General features: G+C 35.4%; 2 protein-coding genes across 3 annotated transcripts in view; one reads left to right on the top strand and one right to left on the bottom strand.

Annotated features, from left to right (window-relative positions):
* LOC105217917 (protein eyes shut) overlaps positions 1 to 17,430 on the bottom strand; it is a 188,010-nt gene that overhangs the window by 154,332 nt on the left and 16,248 nt on the right. The gene's annotated exons all lie outside the window — the stretch shown is intronic.
* Positions 13,965 to 17,408, top strand: LOC105217916 (phospholipase A1). The gene is made up of 3 exons (XM_011193165.3): positions 13,965 to 14,598; positions 15,879 to 16,332; positions 16,418 to 17,408. The coding sequence occupies exons 1-3, from the start codon at positions 14,523 to 14,525 to the stop codon at positions 17,148 to 17,150; spliced, it is 1,263 nt and encodes a 420-aa protein (XP_011191467.1). The 5' UTR covers positions 13,965 to 14,522; the 3' UTR covers positions 17,151 to 17,408.

The following is a 17,430-nucleotide window of genomic DNA, read 5'->3' as shown; positions in this document are numbered from 1 at the left end:
TAAAACCGTATTATAATAGTATTAGTATCGATAAATGGCTTCTGGGAAAATAAAAAAAATTTGGGTTTGGCTTCCGTGACCTTTTTTTTTTTATAAAAAAAAAATTATGCAAAAATTCATTCAATATAATGGAAAAATTAACTCAAATACAATAAATAAAGCAATATATTATTGTTTGTGGTAGTTTTTAAAACAATTTTCCAAACAAAGGGCTGGCTTCTCTGGACAGGCTGGACAGAAGTAACGCGTTTCTCGGCGTTTTTATCTTGGGTACACACACGACATGGCTTTGTCAGAGGCTAATTTTTTTAATAACTATAAAACAAAATACTATAGAAAGCCAAAATGATGTTTTTTTTTAGGAAAAAAAGGACCTACCTACTACGAGATAATTCGTAACGTTCTTTCCCAGACGCCAACTACGAGGTAACTCGTAGGTCTTTTTTCTCATCAAAAAAACATCATTTGGAAATAGAGTTTTTAGTAATATAATGAGAAAAAATTAAAATGTCATTTTTGGACAGTTTTCAGAAAATGGCCTTGGCAGTCAGCGTGTTAATGTGCCTTCAACTCATTATGAATTTGAACAGAAATTTTTTACGATTCTAGCTTGTTCACCTGAATGCCTGAAGGTGAGAGATCCGCAGTCTCTAAGCTTTTAACTTATTAAAGCGAGACGTAGGACAGAAGGCAGAAGAAGAAAATGTTGTAGTTAATTGGATAATGACCGACTAATACTCCTAAAAAGTGAGGAGCTCACCAGACCACAGACCAGAAAGGCTTTGGCAGTGCCAAGGTGTTAGTAACTTTTCTGAACTCCGAAATAGTAAATCTACTGCTATTTTATATATGTTCCGATCAAAAAAACTTCTTTTTTGGACACTATAAAAGATGCGCGCTTGAAGTGAACGCCTTTGTTGGTTAAACCGTGACTGCTTTTAATACTTGTATTTACAACTGCTATGACTCAGCGCAGTAGGTTCAGGGCGCTTTGTCGAATTTTAAAACTTAATCAAGGAGGTGATCCTGGCTTCACAAAGTCAAAATGTGTTGCCCTCTGGGGAAAAGCCATATAACCTAACCTAACTTTACCAATATGATTTGGAACTCATACACCATCTAACGATAGTGATATCATAACTAAACTTTCGAGTTAGTATATATCCCTTCGATGATAACTGATATAAAGTCATATTATATTGGCAGTATATATTTCGAATATTAGTCAGATTACACCATAAATATGATTTTTGGTAATATTTCGACTACAGCGCCATCTAGCGGACTATAATGATGTTCTTCACTTTTATCTGAATTCAGTATTATGTTCGCAACTCATTTATTTCTTCCCACAATTGCTCGGATGAAATCCATGCATTCGTTCGTACTCTCCTTAATTTGGGATTCTATTCATATTTAGTGTATTACCAACCATACTAGAGGCATATTAGAATAAAACCAAAATTTATTTTTGTTTACTTCAAATCAGATATCGCATTAATTTAAAATATAATTAAATGAAACCGACACATACTAGATAATAATAAACAAATTTTGTTTTGGTGTAGAAAATCGTGATAAAGTCAGCCGCTAATTAATTTGTGCTAATTTTTAAAGGCAGCTCAGCTGCATACTAAACAAATGCGGTTAATTTGAATGCTTTTAATGTCAGTAGAATGTTTTTTAAATTCAGCCGCTACAGCCAGAGATAAGCGTCCCAGAGGACGACAAATTCACGTTTCCTGCGCTGCACACAGGCATTTGTGTGTGTGTGTTTATAAGTGTGCGTGCGAAGTGTTTATATGTGTGGAATTTATATGGCGCACGCATTTGTACTGTACACATGTAATTGCTAAACTGACAAGATAACAACAAAAATGAGTTTGTAATTACAACGAATACCAACATAATTACAACACTTGTAACATCCAGCAAAAAACACACACACACACACACACTTGGAGTGAACAAGTACAGAGCTAGTTTTTGTTAGATACATATGTGATATGTGTGGATGTTGTTTGTGTGGGTGTCGATAGCAAATGTGTATGCGAAACGTGTTTGTAAATGTATGCTTGTAAATATATAAATATAAAGCAACAACAATTAGTTGTTTATATTATTTTAGAACTGATAATAATTAGGACAGTTATTAGGCAGAGCAGTACAAAAATATAACAAGTGGGGACTGACAGGTTTCGAACGAAACCGAAAGCTTGTTATGAAGACATAAGAAGTGACATAAAGGGTATTAAATACAGTTGAATTTTCATAACTCGAGGTTCTATATAAAACTCTTGAATTGACAATAAAAGTTAAGTTTCATAAAAATTATCTTCCTTAACTCGGAAGTCTCTCAAACTTTTTTAAATTTTTTTTTTGTGGAATATGGCGATTCGAGTTAGGGAAGTTCAACTGTATATCCATTTGAGCATCAAGATCTGAAATTTTTATGAAAGTTATGGAGTCACTAAAAGCGAAAAACCCGTTATGTAACCAGATTTGAAATCTTCATTCAATAATTCGTAGACCATATAATTTATTCCTCCATTGTGAAACTCGCTGTTCTCAGTATGTGCTTTCTAACTGTTTTCAGAGTTAAAGCCCATTATATATAATTAGGTTGTCAAGTATTTCCCTCCGCTTTTTTGCTCTTTATTCAATGCTTTATAAAAAATGTTAGTGTGATCGAATTTAGTTCAAATATGCGCCGTTTCGTTCGATAATATATTTCCATTTAGACGACAACTTCATAATACCATCCTCTTTATTTGCGAAGAACTCGGATAGCCAATTTTCACAAGCCTCTTTTGAGTTCAACTTTACACCACCAAGGGCGTTCGCTATGCACAAGAACAGGTGGTAATCACTTGGCGCTATGTCCGGGCTATATGGTGGATGCGATAAAACCTCCTATCCGAGCTCCCGTAGCTGCTGACGAATCATCAACGAAGTGTGTGCTGTGGCGTTGTCCTTTCCTGTTTGCCAATTCTGGACGCTTTTGGTCGATCGATTGCAGTAGATGGTATAGTGCATGATTCCCTACTAATCCCACCAAACACACAGCAAAACCTTCCTGGCCGTCAATCCCGGCTTGGCCACTGTTTGGGACAATTCACCGGCCCTCGACCACGACCGTTTTCGCTTGACGTTGTCATATGTGATCCAGCCTTCTGCAGATGGTTTAAAATGATTTGGTGACTAACTCCCATCTCCTTGGCGATGCCAGATGGTTTAAAATTTGGTAACTAACTCCCATCTCCGATCTATGATCTGATCGGTATTCGTCATCACAGGTCTTCCGCCGGCTAGCTTATCCATGGTGTCGCCGCTCTGAATCATCGAAACCATTCCTCCTCAGTTCGAAGTGATAGAGTACCATCCCCCAAAACACCGAAGGACGACGCGAATTTCGGCGTTAGTGAACTCTATATTTACACGTCTATAACTGTTGAACTCAATATCCAAACTAATCATGCATAGCGTCGTTTTGTAGGTTATGTCAAGACCTTTCAAAGATGTATAATATTGTAGCGCTTTATACATAGCCGCGAAATTCAAAAGAAAAAAGCGAAGATATTTGATAACCTAATATATAGTTTGCGTATGGTTCCTCTGCTTGAAGCTCCCTTTTATAAAGGAATAGTTAAGGAAGAACCCTTTCTGGGCCAGCCACATATTATATATATTATTCTATATATTTACTCTATATGTAATTGAAAATAATTCTAAATGCTAAAGATCGTTATCATCTTCGAATAAGTCTCTTAAATATCGATCCAATACTCAATCTAACTGGAGTTCAATGAGATCAAACGAGATGCCTTCTCCATTATCTATATACGCCTGAGTACCCTCCACACTCATATCAACTTTGTCAGTAATCGGCCGAATTTCGAGAAATTAAATATGTTTTTTCATCATCGATTTTTTTTAATATCAGTCCAAATGTTCAGTATTATTCCACAAAATTATGTCGAGACTAATATTAGAACATCATGTAGTGTAGAGTAATTCTGATATCGTGTCTCTTGGTTTACAAACAACAACAAATACAAATGAAATTAAATACACAAATATATTTCAACTAAATGCCAGCACATAAGTGTGTACGAGTATGTTCAGTAGCATGGTAGAGTAGAGCAAACAATTAGGTGTATTGCTGCAAATTCAATCAGCTTAATTTCAAATTTAATTATTTCGAAAGCACTACATTTAATTGCAACAATAATATAAATGGCTTGCTATCTAATAATCGCATTTTAATATTTGTACATACATATACATGTCTGTATGAATGAGAACACATTTAGTTAATTATTTACATATGTGATTGGGCGCAAGTGTGTTTGCGGCCACCGAAAATGTTGCACTTCAAATGCGCGCAACAAATCAATGTCAATTAGTCAGATTTGTAATGAGTTAATTAAGTTGCGCCTTTTCGCGTTACGTGCGCGGCTGCCTGCAAATGCCACGACATGGCTAATATACATACAATGTAATGCAATTATTGGCAACATTTTATTGCTATTAATGATAAGGGGATTGTCATGTGAGTTATTTTCTGCAACCGAAAGGTGAGTGAGAACTCTTTCCACTATATAGAACAGTGAGAAAGGGCACAAGTGAATATCATAAAGTGCGAAAATCAGAGTGAAACTTGAGCTGCCATCCACTTTTCGTATAATATTTTATGAAATTTGTTTTCAAAAACTTGTCCAGGGGATCTTTCAGTAGAACCCGTAATTCTTTATGATTTCCACAAACTCACGCCGTGTTCCCAGCAGCTTTGTTTATATTATCATCAACACTTTCTGTACTTAAGTTATTTTATCAACATAAAAGGAATGTTTAATATGTTAAAACTTCCTGGTTGTTGTGAAATATCACAAAAAGTGTGCCACCGATCGGTCGCTAACCTCCTGTTGGTATATAAGTGTATGAAATTGGTTATCGTTTGTTTGTTGTTGTTTTATAAATTTTTATAAATTCTACTTATATTTTACATAATTTAATTTAATTTTCTCTTATTGCAATTCATATCAACTTCAGGAAGAAATTTACGAAACATTTAAGACTTCCTTGTGCTGACAGAGTTGCCAGTAAGTTTGTAAGCAAGTACAAATACATAGTACAGTACTGATTGAATTACAATAACAAGTCGATTCTTATCATAAAATGTATATTATTTCTTTAGATTCTCATATTTCAAACTTTGTAATCCCTATAGGTTTTGTCGGGTAAAAAAGGCATATTTTCAATATTTTTTTTCTAAGTAAAAAAATATTTATTTAATTCAAACTTTTAACTGTCTTATAGATACATATTTAAAGAATAAATTTCACAAAAAAAATTTAAAATTCTCCATTGTGACCTCATTTCCGGTGACCCCTCGGAAAAAAGGTGCGTCCGCGTTGTCAGCATAACACCTGACAGGATCATCCAAAATGAAAAAAACCAAAATAAGTGATTTAGGTAAGACAATAAACTCCTGCTTGAACGAAGGAAAGACAAACATGTAAGGAAGGGCTAATTTCGGGTGTAACCGAGCATTTTATACTCTCGTAATTTATTTATTTAACTTTATTTATATTATATAATACACAATTTGACCCACATATTCGTCATATATATTGTATAAAGTCCATTAAAATTTGGAAACCATAATATTAGGTTAGAAGCATCGAGGTCCTGGTGTTCGATATATGGGGCCTTAAAAACCTATGGTCCGATTTCGGCGATTTTTAGAATGGGGCTGCCACACTATAAACATTGTATTTGTGCAAAGTTCTGCACCGATATCTTCACTAGTGCTTACTTTATATATTGTAAAGTAAACGATTCAGATCGTCTTCAAAGTTCTGGTATATAGGAAGTAGGCGTGGTTGTGAAGCGATTTGGCCTATTTTCACAACATATCATTGGGATGTAAGGAAACTATTACAAACCAAGTTTCATTGAAATCGGTCGAGCAGTTCCTGAGATATGGTTTTTGACCCATAAGTGGGCGACGCCACGCCCATTTTCCATTTTGTAAAAAAATCTGAGTGCAGCTTCCATCTGCCATTTCTTATGTGGAATTTAGTGTTTCTGACGTTTTTTGTTAGTGAGTTAACCCACTTTTAGTAATTTTCAACCTAACCTTTATATGGGAGATGGGCGTGGTTATTATCCGATTACTTTTATTTTTGGACTGTATTAAGAAGTGGCTAAAAAAAACGACTGCAGAAAGTTGGGTTGGGCTCTATTGGTTTCCGAGACATGTACAAAAAACCTATTACATCCAAATATGCCCCTTTATAGTGCGATCCTTCATACCAAATTTTATTTCCATAGCTTTATTTATGGCTTAGTTATGGCACTTTATGTGTTTTCGGTTTTCGCCATTTTGTGGGCGTGGCAGTGGTCCGTTCGAAAGCAACCTTCCTATGGTGCCAAGAAATAAGTGTGCCAAGTTTCTTCAAAATATCTTAATTTAAAAATATCTTAAATTTAAGCTGTAATTTGAGTAGCTTGCACAGACGGACGGACGGACAGACATTCGGATTTGAATTCATCTCTTAACCCTGATCATTTTGATATATGTATATAACCCTATATCTAACTCGTTTAGTTTTAGGACTTACAACCAACCGTTATGTGGACAAACTATAACACTCCTGTAGCAACTTTGTTGCGAGAGTATAAAAAGTAAAATTTAGAATTTTGGCAGACATTTTTCCAAAAAAATAACAATTTTGGACATATTTGCTTGACATTTTGTTTTTTTTTTTTGGGAAAACTTTAGTATACCGTCCCACGATTTCGGGGTTAAAATAGATATGGGCGGATAGAGGGGGATCTCCAGATCACGAATATATATAATTATTGCCGCCGCAAACTTATAGTTTCTGAGTTATTTGCAATTTAAGATTTAAAATTAACAATTTTCAACACGCTATTTCTCACTGTATATTGAATTGTTCACATATATTTTGCACTTTAAATATATTTACACTTAATTAATTTGTTTCTACATATTTATTTTTAACAAATTATATCAAAATTTGCTGTAAATAAACATTTAATTTTATGCAGAATTCTGTTTATTTGTAAAATAACAAAACGGTTGCAAGATGACAGAACATAAGTGTTGCCACATGCATCGATTAAAAATAATCAAAATGAATAAAATTCCCAAAATGAAGAAAACAAATACCCAATAAATAGTTATTAAGTAAACATTCTAACTACAAAAAAATACCAAGGTTTCAAAATTTATAAGTGCTTCAAAAAAATAACCCTGGTCGAGCCAACACCGGGGATTATCAAAGAGGTGGAATAACAAGTTCTTCCGCGTAGAACTACTTTCTGCAGAGGCGGCCTTCGGCCGCGCTTCAAAAAAATAACCCTGGTCGAGCCAACACCGGGAGTTATCAAAGAGGTGGAATAACAAGTTCTTCCGCGTAGAACTACTTTCTGCAGAGGCGACCTTCGGCCGCGCTTCAAAAAAATAACCCTGGTCGAGCCAACACCGGGAGTTATCAAAGAGAGGGAAATGGAAAGTTTTTTCGCGTACAACTACTTTCTGCTTCAAAAAAATAACCCTGATCGAGCCAATACCGGGAGTTATCAAAGAGGTGGAATAACAAGTTCTTCCGCATAGAACTACTTTCTGCAGAGGCGGCCTTCGGCCGCGCTTCAAAAAAATAACCCTGGTCAAGCCAACACCGGGAGTTATCAAAGAGGTGGAATAACAAGTTCTTCCGCGTAGAACTACTTTCTGCAGAGGCGGCCTTCGGCCGCGCTTCAAAAAAATAACCCTGGTCAAGCCAACACCGGGAGTTATCAAAGAGGTGGAATAACAAGTTCTTCCGCGTAGAACTACTTTCTGCAGAGGCGGCCTTCGGCCGCGCTTCAAAAAAATAACCCTGGTCAAGCCAACACCGGGAGTTATCAAAGAGGTGGAATAACAAGTTCTTCCGCGTAGAACTACTTTCTGCAGAGGCGGCCTTCGGCCGCGCTTCAAAAAAATAACCCTGGTCAAGCCAACACCGGGAGTTATCAAAGAGGTGGAATAACAAGTTCTTCCGCGTAGAACTACTTTCTGCAGAGGCGGCCTTCGGCCGCGCTTCAAAAAAATAACCCTGGTCGAGCCAACACCGGGAGTTATCAAAGAGAGGGAAATGGAAAGTTTTTTCGCGTACAACTACTTTCTGCACTGGCGGCCTTTGGCCGCGCTTCATAAAAATAACCCTGGTCGAACCAACACCGGATATTATCAAAATATGGGAAATAATAAAATAATTTACATTACACATTACATGCATTATGTTTATTGTATTTGGGATATAATCTTTCTTTTTCATTATTGTGATTCTTATAATTCGTTTACAAAATATGTGATATGGTAACACCTATTTTGTGTCAGAATGCAACCCTTTTTTATTGTAAAAATAAACAAAATTGTGCAAAAAGTAAAATGCTTATTTACAGCATATTTTAATATAATTGGTTAAAAATAAATATTTATAAACAAATGTGTGAAGTGTAAATATATTTAAAGTGCAAAATATATGTGGAAAATTCAATATACAGTGAGAAATAACGAGTTAAAAATTATTAATTTTAAATCTTAAATTGCAAATAACTCAGAAACTATAAGTTTGCGGCGGCAATAATTATATATATTCGTGATCTGGAGATCCTCCTCTATCCGCCCATATCCATTTTAACCCCGAAATCGTGGGACGGTATACTAAAGCCGACCCTTTTTTTTTTTGTAATAATTGTAATTGAAAAAAACAACGTTCGTTCAAGCACGAATAAATTGTATCTCGGACACCTGTGCAAAATTTCATCAAGATCGGTTGAGTAGTTTTCGATAACATTTGACAGTCCACTTTGACGACACGGTTCCGAGAAAAACTCGTTTAAAGTTTTGAGTAACAATAGTACTTGACTTGGAGCGCACACCTTCCAAAGGCGGTATCTCCAAAACTATTATTCGGATCGACTTGAAAATTTACGATAATATTCTTGAGATGTTGTAGAAATTATTCAGCAAACAAAAACAAAATCGATTTTTTGAACCTACGAAACCCATGTAACCCCTTAAGAAAATAAATTTCCATATATTGCGGTCGTCTATATATTAGACGAGGTGTGTTCAAAAAATAACGGGAATTTCCGTTTTTTGGAAAAAATATTTATTTATGTTATCGCATTGAAAAAAAGCCCCCATTTATTATACCAGCGCCAGCGCTTCTGCCAAACGTAGAAACACTTCTCAAACTCAATTTTTGGTATATCATTCGGTTCTTTCAGCGATTTTTTGTATGCTTGTAACATGACGTCCTTTTAAGGTTCACTTTATTTTGTTGAAATTGGAAAAGGTCACTTGGAGTTTTGTTTGGTGAATATGGAGGCTGTGGCACAGTTTCAGTATTGTTTTTGACCAAACAAAAAATGTTGACAAACGAACTGTCCAAACCCTGAGCTTTCAGTACTTATGTGTGGTTTACTTTATGTCAAATTCAATCCTGTCGAATGATATTTCGAATCGTTTGTATTTGAAAAGATAAGTTTTTAATTTAACTCCAGAATTATTGTAATAAATTAAATTGTCAAAGCAATACAATAACATCGGTTGTCATTAGTTTGACTGCAACTGTCAGTAAATTTGACGTAGTGAGTACAGCGCATAATACTTCTAACTAAAATCTGGTTTGCAGTATGTTGAAAAACACTTTTATGGGGCTTTCATGGGGGACTATAGACTAGCTACATATGTTAGATGCGAACTATTTTAGCAACTAGTGTTTCTATAGAGTTACTAATAGAAGAAATAATTCCCAGAAATATGGTAAACTATAAACCCCAACTAGCATCTTTCAAATACCAAAGCTGTACTCGTCCTACGCAATAGCGCAAAGGGTTTCAGAGCCTATAAATCTGGAACAAAAATAATTCCCATTGATTTTCATCTAATTCTTAGTTATTACGGAGCAGTTCGTATTATTCTACAATAAACTAGAATCATCATAAAAAAACCGACTGATTTCCATAACACATTGATGTTGCTAAAGACTTCCCCAATGCTATAATACTGAACGCTGCGCAGTATTCACACTAACAATCAATTCACAATAACAGACATTATTAGTGAAATCAAAGCATTTAACTGTAATGTGACATATTAGTAAAAACTAAACCGTTACATAAGCGTTTCAACGCTAAGCGTGTCATTACACGCCAACTAACACGCTGGAGAGCAATAAAAAAATATAAAAAACTGATATTAAATGCAGCTGCAAGTTGAATATTGCTAATTGAGGCGTTTTAATTGGAATCTATACGCCAACATGGCCAGCATACTTGGGGAGAAAACCGAACAAAAAACACTGCTACGTCATTGCAAATTACTCACTAACCACTTCTCATGCAGCCACTAACTACATTTCCCCAAAGAATTGGTGAATGAATGAATGCGTCTACTTGCGTAGCGACAGACGCGTTTGGCAGGAAACTTGCATGTGTAAAAGCCGAAAAAGCACAGCTTAAGTAAAAAAAATCAAAAAAAAGGCAATGAAATAAAATCAAATCAAATTAAATAAAAAGCGCAATGCAATGTCGATGATTATTAAGGAGAGCGTGTAATTCCCGCATTCCGCGTTTTAAGTTTGGGTTTCGCATTCATGCCGAAATTGCAGATAAATATGCGCGTTAGCAGGCAAAGCATCGCCGCAGCTATTCACACACACACACACATTTTAATTCGCATTCAAGCGAGCGGGCTGATATGCATATATATTTATATACATATGTATATGAGTAAGCGCATGCGATTGTGATTTTGAGGCTTTAGTGCACTTTTTATGCATATCTGCACAGTTGTGTGTATGTATGTAAGCATGTGTGCCGTTATGTTTTTATCATGTAAGCTTATAATTTTTTTATTTTTTTTTTTATTTATTTTGCTTTTATGCATAGTTTTTCCAGCCGCAATTGAAAGCATTCAAAAAGTACAAAACCATGTAAAGCAAGCAAGAAAAATTAAAACAGGAATAAATGGCACGCGTGGGAATCCCATGAATGCACCGATTCGGGTACTGACACATTCACTCATTCATTTTGCGATTTGCTGCTGACGTCCAACTGAGTGCTTAATTTTTCGTTTTTTTTTTTTCGCTCAACATACATAAAACTCGCGAGTAATGCATACCTAAATACATATGTATGCATATATTTGTTAATAAAAATAATAAAAAAATTTGCTATGAAACCCGTTGCTCCCAAAACATATTAAAATAATAAAAATAAAATTAGCTTAGAAAGAGCTATGCATTAAATTTGCGGAACTCTAGAAAAATGTGGCAAACGGAAATTGAACTTGTTTGAATTGAGCGCACAAAACGGGTTCTTAAAATATGTCGATTCTAAGCGTACCTATACATTAATACAATAATAAAAAAATAATTGAACTCGAAAAATTGCTGATTTTATTAAAAATATTTCATTGCCTGTGCGTAAAAGTTTTAAAAATTCCCTAAATTTATTTTTATAAATTTTTATTTTTCGAATAAGTGGCTACCCTGCTAAAATATTTTTAATTATAAGCTTTTTAAACCTCTTTAGATTTATATCATAATTTTAACATTTAACTTTTTTGAAAATTCAATAAAAAATATTCTTTATTTGAAATAAATGGCAACCCTATTACAATTTTTTGTCAACTATAAGCCATCTTAAACTTGATATTCATGTAGTAATATTTCATTTATTTGATAAATTTAATTAAGCATAAAATTTTTAACATATGGCAACTAACATATGGCAACCGGGCAAAACATTTTTTCTCTAACTTAACTTGTTACTTAAAATTATTTAGCTTGATATTCACAATCTCATACTTTATACATTTTTGTAAATTTATTTTTAATTTTAATTTTTTTATTGTTTTTATTTTTAAACATATGGCAGCCCTTGCCAAGTAATAGTTGACAACACTTCCAAAAAATATTTTCAACCCAAAGCATACTTAAGATTGTTAGCTTGATATCCACAATATGATACTAAATTTATTTTATTTATTTAATATAAATTTTACTTTTAAACACATGGCAGCACTTTCCATATATTGAAATGCAGTGGTACCTTGACATACGAGTTTAATTCGTTCCGCAACCTTGCTCGTATCTTGAATTACTCGTATCTCGAAGCAAATTTCCCCATACAAAACAATTGAACTACCATTAATCCGTTCCAATCTCCAAAATGTCACCCCAGTTATTTTTGTTATGTGGTTTTGAATAATAAAAACGTATTTATAAATTTCAAATATTTATTACACAAAACCAAAAAAGAGAATGTAATGAAATAAATTAGATATCCTTACTGGTCTTTACCTTTTTCGCTACATTTTTCTCGCTCTCACCTGTCGGCCGTTTAGAAAAAAACATGTCCAAGGAGGTTTGTTTCGTCCTCCCTCTGAGAATGTTCCCGAAATGAGTTAGGCAAGTGTCATTAAAAAGGTCAGATGCACGACCTGTTGCAACTTTTTCTGGATGTTTTTTTCCACGTTTTCTACCGAACCGAACCGAACGGAACCGTACTCGTATCTCGAATTTCGCTCGTAACTAAAAGCAAAATATTACTTGCTCGTATCTCGAAAAACTCGTATGTTGGGGCACTCGTATGTCGAGGTATCACAGTATTTTCAACCATGAGCTCTTCTAGATCGCTTTAGTTTGATACACATAAAGTTTTTTTTTACTTTGCAATTTTGTTATTTACAATTTTAAGCAGTTGACGCACTGAAGAGCTAGTGTTTGAACGGTAGAGGACCACAGAGCCTTGACCTTTTCCTGGTCTGTTGACATTGAGGTGAGAAAATCTCTTTCTTGCAGCCATTACAATTTGTTTCCATACCGAGCGCATGACCGCATTGTGGTTTTGCTACCGGTTTCCTCTCTTAAGAAATAATGCGACTACAGCGCCACCTATCGGTCACGTATTTTATTGCTCTTCAACAAATCTTCATAATTGTAAATTCTAATATATCAAGTCATATTTAAATGATGGCATATGACAGTTGTACCATCAAACGCTAGTAGAGTAAATTAACGTCGGTTGGGTTGAAAAAAAATATTCTATATTTGGATTAAAAATAATGTTGAAATTCATTTTTAGCGAGATATTTGAATTTGCAGTCGAGTACTCCCTTCCATGGCGTGTGAACAGAGTGGGGAATGGAGCTATAGATGTGGAGCGATGGATATATAAATTGCTACATCTGTCGCTCTCGGTTATATACCGTTTGAAATCACCGGGCATATAGCCAGTATAATTTGTCTACCATGGTAAATCATTTATTTTGGATATAAGCTATATTTTTGGATCGAAAGCATAATTCCATACCAATTCTTTTATAAAGGCTTATCTGCGGCACAACAATCTCATAAACCCCGCTGACATGCGAAAGCCACACGCATTATGCATGCATAACTTATGTATTCACACTTTTATACAGGCACCCATATATGGTATATACACACTCTCATACATAAATATATGTACGCTCGCCTGCATTTTCGCAGTAAAACACCAATGACACTGGAATTCCATACTAATTGAAAAGCTTTAATCTGTATACTCCGCGCCAATTGACTGAGCAATGCATTGTCCACGGACAACAACCCGTGCATCCCCCCTCGCGATCCACAGGACGCAGCACGCGATAGACCCCGAACGACAAACGGACAAACGAGGCAGCAACTTGAACTTGTGTTATTGGCGAGCGGGAACAAATCGCTGTTACAACACAACAAAAACAAAAAACACATGAAAATAAAAACAACAATCGTTAAACTAACACAGAGGCACATGTGAGACACACACTCACACACTGAGGCGAAGCGCTCGTCCTCTATTCGCACCCAACGACCGGCGGCAGGTTGTATTGTATAAAAGTGCTGCGCGCGTGGATGCCGGCTAACAGAGTTCAATAGCAGCTGCTGCTGTGATCAACAAACAAACAGACCGACCGACCGAATAAACACTAAGAACCCGCGCGATAGCAGGCGAGAACAAAGCTTGTGCAGAACAATTATTGTTGTTGGCCATTGATGCTTTGGTTGTGTTAAAATTATATCCGCGTTATTGTTATTGTTGTTGTGATTGTGATTGTTTTTGCAGTGCTTTACGATTGAATTGTTCGCGCAAACAGCTTGCACAAACACGCACACAGCGAGCCTGTGGCACGATTGTAGCTGTTGAATAAAATAATAACGAAAAAAATCGAAAAATTAAATAAAATCGAAAAATTAAATAAAATCGAAAAAATAATAGAATCGAAATAAGATAAAAATTAAATTAAAACTCAGTCTATCGAAGCGAACTAATTTGTTGTAATTTCAACTTAGTATTAAATTAACGGTTGAGTTGTAACTGCTGCGCTACTGAGGCGACTGAGAAAGGAGTTCGGATCGTCGAATTAGATTTTTCGCATTAATTATTTAGCAATACTTTTTGTTTTTGCTAAAATGTGGTGTAATCGCAAAGCTATGAACTTGTTTTTGTTATTGCTGGCTTTGTTGGCGTTTACGGCAAGCAAATGTGGTAAGTGAATGACTTCATTTAGACGAATTGCTATACTTCAAGGTCGATTTTAATTGAAGAATAAGTAGAATAAAGCGTTTAATGTTATTTAAATGGTAGTAATATAAATTCAGTTATATAATATAAAAACTAGTATAAATATAAAAAAAAATTAATTTAATTAAAAATTTAAATTTTGTTAAACATATGTAGAACAATTATTGTTATATTTTTAAAAATGAGAAATATTTATGAAAAAATTTAAAACAATTCCCGAAATAAAAGCGAACAATTCTTAAAACTACTTAATAAACCATACAAGTTCAGAAAAAAAATCATCGTTTGATGTGGAATACAAGTCATGATATTGTATGACGTCGTATCACATCACCTGTGGCGGGGAAACCCAAATAATATTATACGATCGCTTTACGCTACTCATCACATCATTATTTACTAATTAGTTAAAAAAAGTAACGATTTCAATTTTAATAATATCGTTCCATTACTTCATATGATATCGCATCATAGTAATTCAGGTCAAATGTTAGACCATACAAATCACATCGCCCTAAAACATGCATAACACAGCATATTTAAAGTTTTTAGAGATAATAAGAGATAAAATTTCGTTAAATCACATCACATGTACATACATCAAGTACATAACAACTAATGCTATCGTATGACATCATGTTACATCACATCACTTGTGCTATGGAAATCCAAATAATATATCATCTTGGCAGTAGGCTACATTACCTTGCACTACATTATTTAATAATTAAGAACAGCAAAAAACCGTGTTTTTATACATAATATTGTTACATCACATCATATGATATCGCATCAAGGCATTTTAGATCACATGATATTTGATCATATTACATCACACCGTCTTAAAAAAGTTTTTTTTAGAGTTATGAAAATAAGAAGAGAAGATAATATACAATTTTACATTACATCATATCACATGATATCACATCATATGTATATCAGAACGTGATGTCACTTCTTAATATAACACATCACATCGTAACTTCTCCGCTAATATTTTTAATGCAAATTTCCTTAAATCAAATCTCATATCAACTCAATAAGTCTTACTATTTTGATAATATGGCACATCACATCAGAACTTTTCATAAATATGAGACATAACTTCAGCACATCACATTGCATCATGGAAGTTTCCTGCTACCTACATTTCACGTTAAAATATCACGGGAATTATATAAAGATCTCACAAACATAAAAAATTAATGTCTGCTTAACTAACTATATCACTTGATACCCCACAGCCAATGCTGCGAATCTAGCGCCAATGCGCGAAATGCAAATCGTCGACGATAACGATGATATCGCTTCCAATGTGCTCAGCTATATCAAATTGGAGGCCTACAAAGAGCGCCAGCAGCGAAATGTTGATGAAGACTCCAAAATGAATGAAGACTACGATATGGATGATGACTACGACATGAATGAAGAACTTGAGGACGAAAGCGATGATGATGAGTTCTGTGTGTGGCATAAATGTGATAATGATTTGCGCGAGCCACGTGGCTTTCGGAAATACTTTGATTTGTCGTTTTTGAAGAAATTCATGAGTCATCTGAATCCTTTCGGTATGTCTAACTTGAATATGAATTTCTATCTCTTCAAGCGGGACTTCCCCGAATGTGGGCATGAATTGAGCATAAGTGATAAGCGCGAAGATATATTGCGTGCCGGCTTCAATCCCAGGCAGCCAACGCGGTACGTATATATTAATATTTAAATAGCAGGCGCGCCCCTTTAACTAAACAATAACCTAACCGGTTTTTACTTTTACCCCCAACAGCATCATCATACACGGCTGGATGAGTCAGTCGCGCGGCTCTTTCAATCGCGACGTCAAGAATGCCTACCTTAAACGCGGCGATTACAATGTGATTATCGTCGATTGGAGCGCCAGCGCCACAAATGTCAATTATTTCGCGGTCGTCAAGTTGATTGAAGGCTTTGGCGCACAGGTGGCACGATTCACACAGCACCTGCAGAGCACCGTTGATGCAAGATACGATGATATGTATCTGATCGGTCACTCGTTGGGTGCACAAATCGCCGGCGCTGCTGGTAAAATCATTAAACCTGCGCGCTACAACACCATCTTTGCTCTGGATCCTGCGGGCCCTAAGTTCAGGCATCGTAGCGCAGAGTTTCGTATCGATCCGTCAGATGCCAAATATGTCGAATCCATACAGACCAGCGGTAATTTAGGTTTCCGCGAACCCACCGGCAATGCCACATTCTATCCGAATTATGGTTTATACCAAGGGCGCTGCTACTACGTGGGTTGCTCACACATACGCGCCTACAAAATGTTTGCCGAGTCCATTATAACCGATGCGGGTTTCTGGGGCACGCGCTGTGAACGTCGTGAGCCGGAGTGGCAGTGCAATAAAGAGATGTCATCGGAGGATGAGTATCGTATGGGCGGTGAGCCTGCACAACAGAAGAGCGGTATATTCTATGTGAAGACGAGAACTGACGCGCCATTTGCTTTGGGTCGCGACTGGCAGAGCGAGGAGTAGTGAGGCAGGAGAGAGTTTAAGCGAGAGCGAGAGTAAGGACTTATAAGCTGTAATGTGAAATGAGATCTTTCTAATTGTGATACTTGTTTATGGAATCAATGCTTGCCAACCGAACTTAGTCATATACATACTTATACGAGTATACTATTTTATATTAAATTTCTGTTAATTTTTGTATGAATAAATGTTTGCTATTATCGTATATTGTATAGTTATAAATATTTCAATCACGAATAAATAATTTTTATATAAAGCATATTTATGTTTATATCTTTTTAAA

Source organism: Zeugodacus cucurbitae, chromosome 3 (genome assembly GCF_028554725.1).
Source record: "Zeugodacus cucurbitae isolate PBARC_wt_2022May chromosome 3, idZeuCucr1.2, whole genome shotgun sequence".
NCBI lineage: Eukaryota > Metazoa > Arthropoda > Insecta > Diptera > Tephritidae > Zeugodacus > Zeugodacus cucurbitae.
This window is presented reverse-complemented; position numbering and strand designations above follow the sequence as displayed.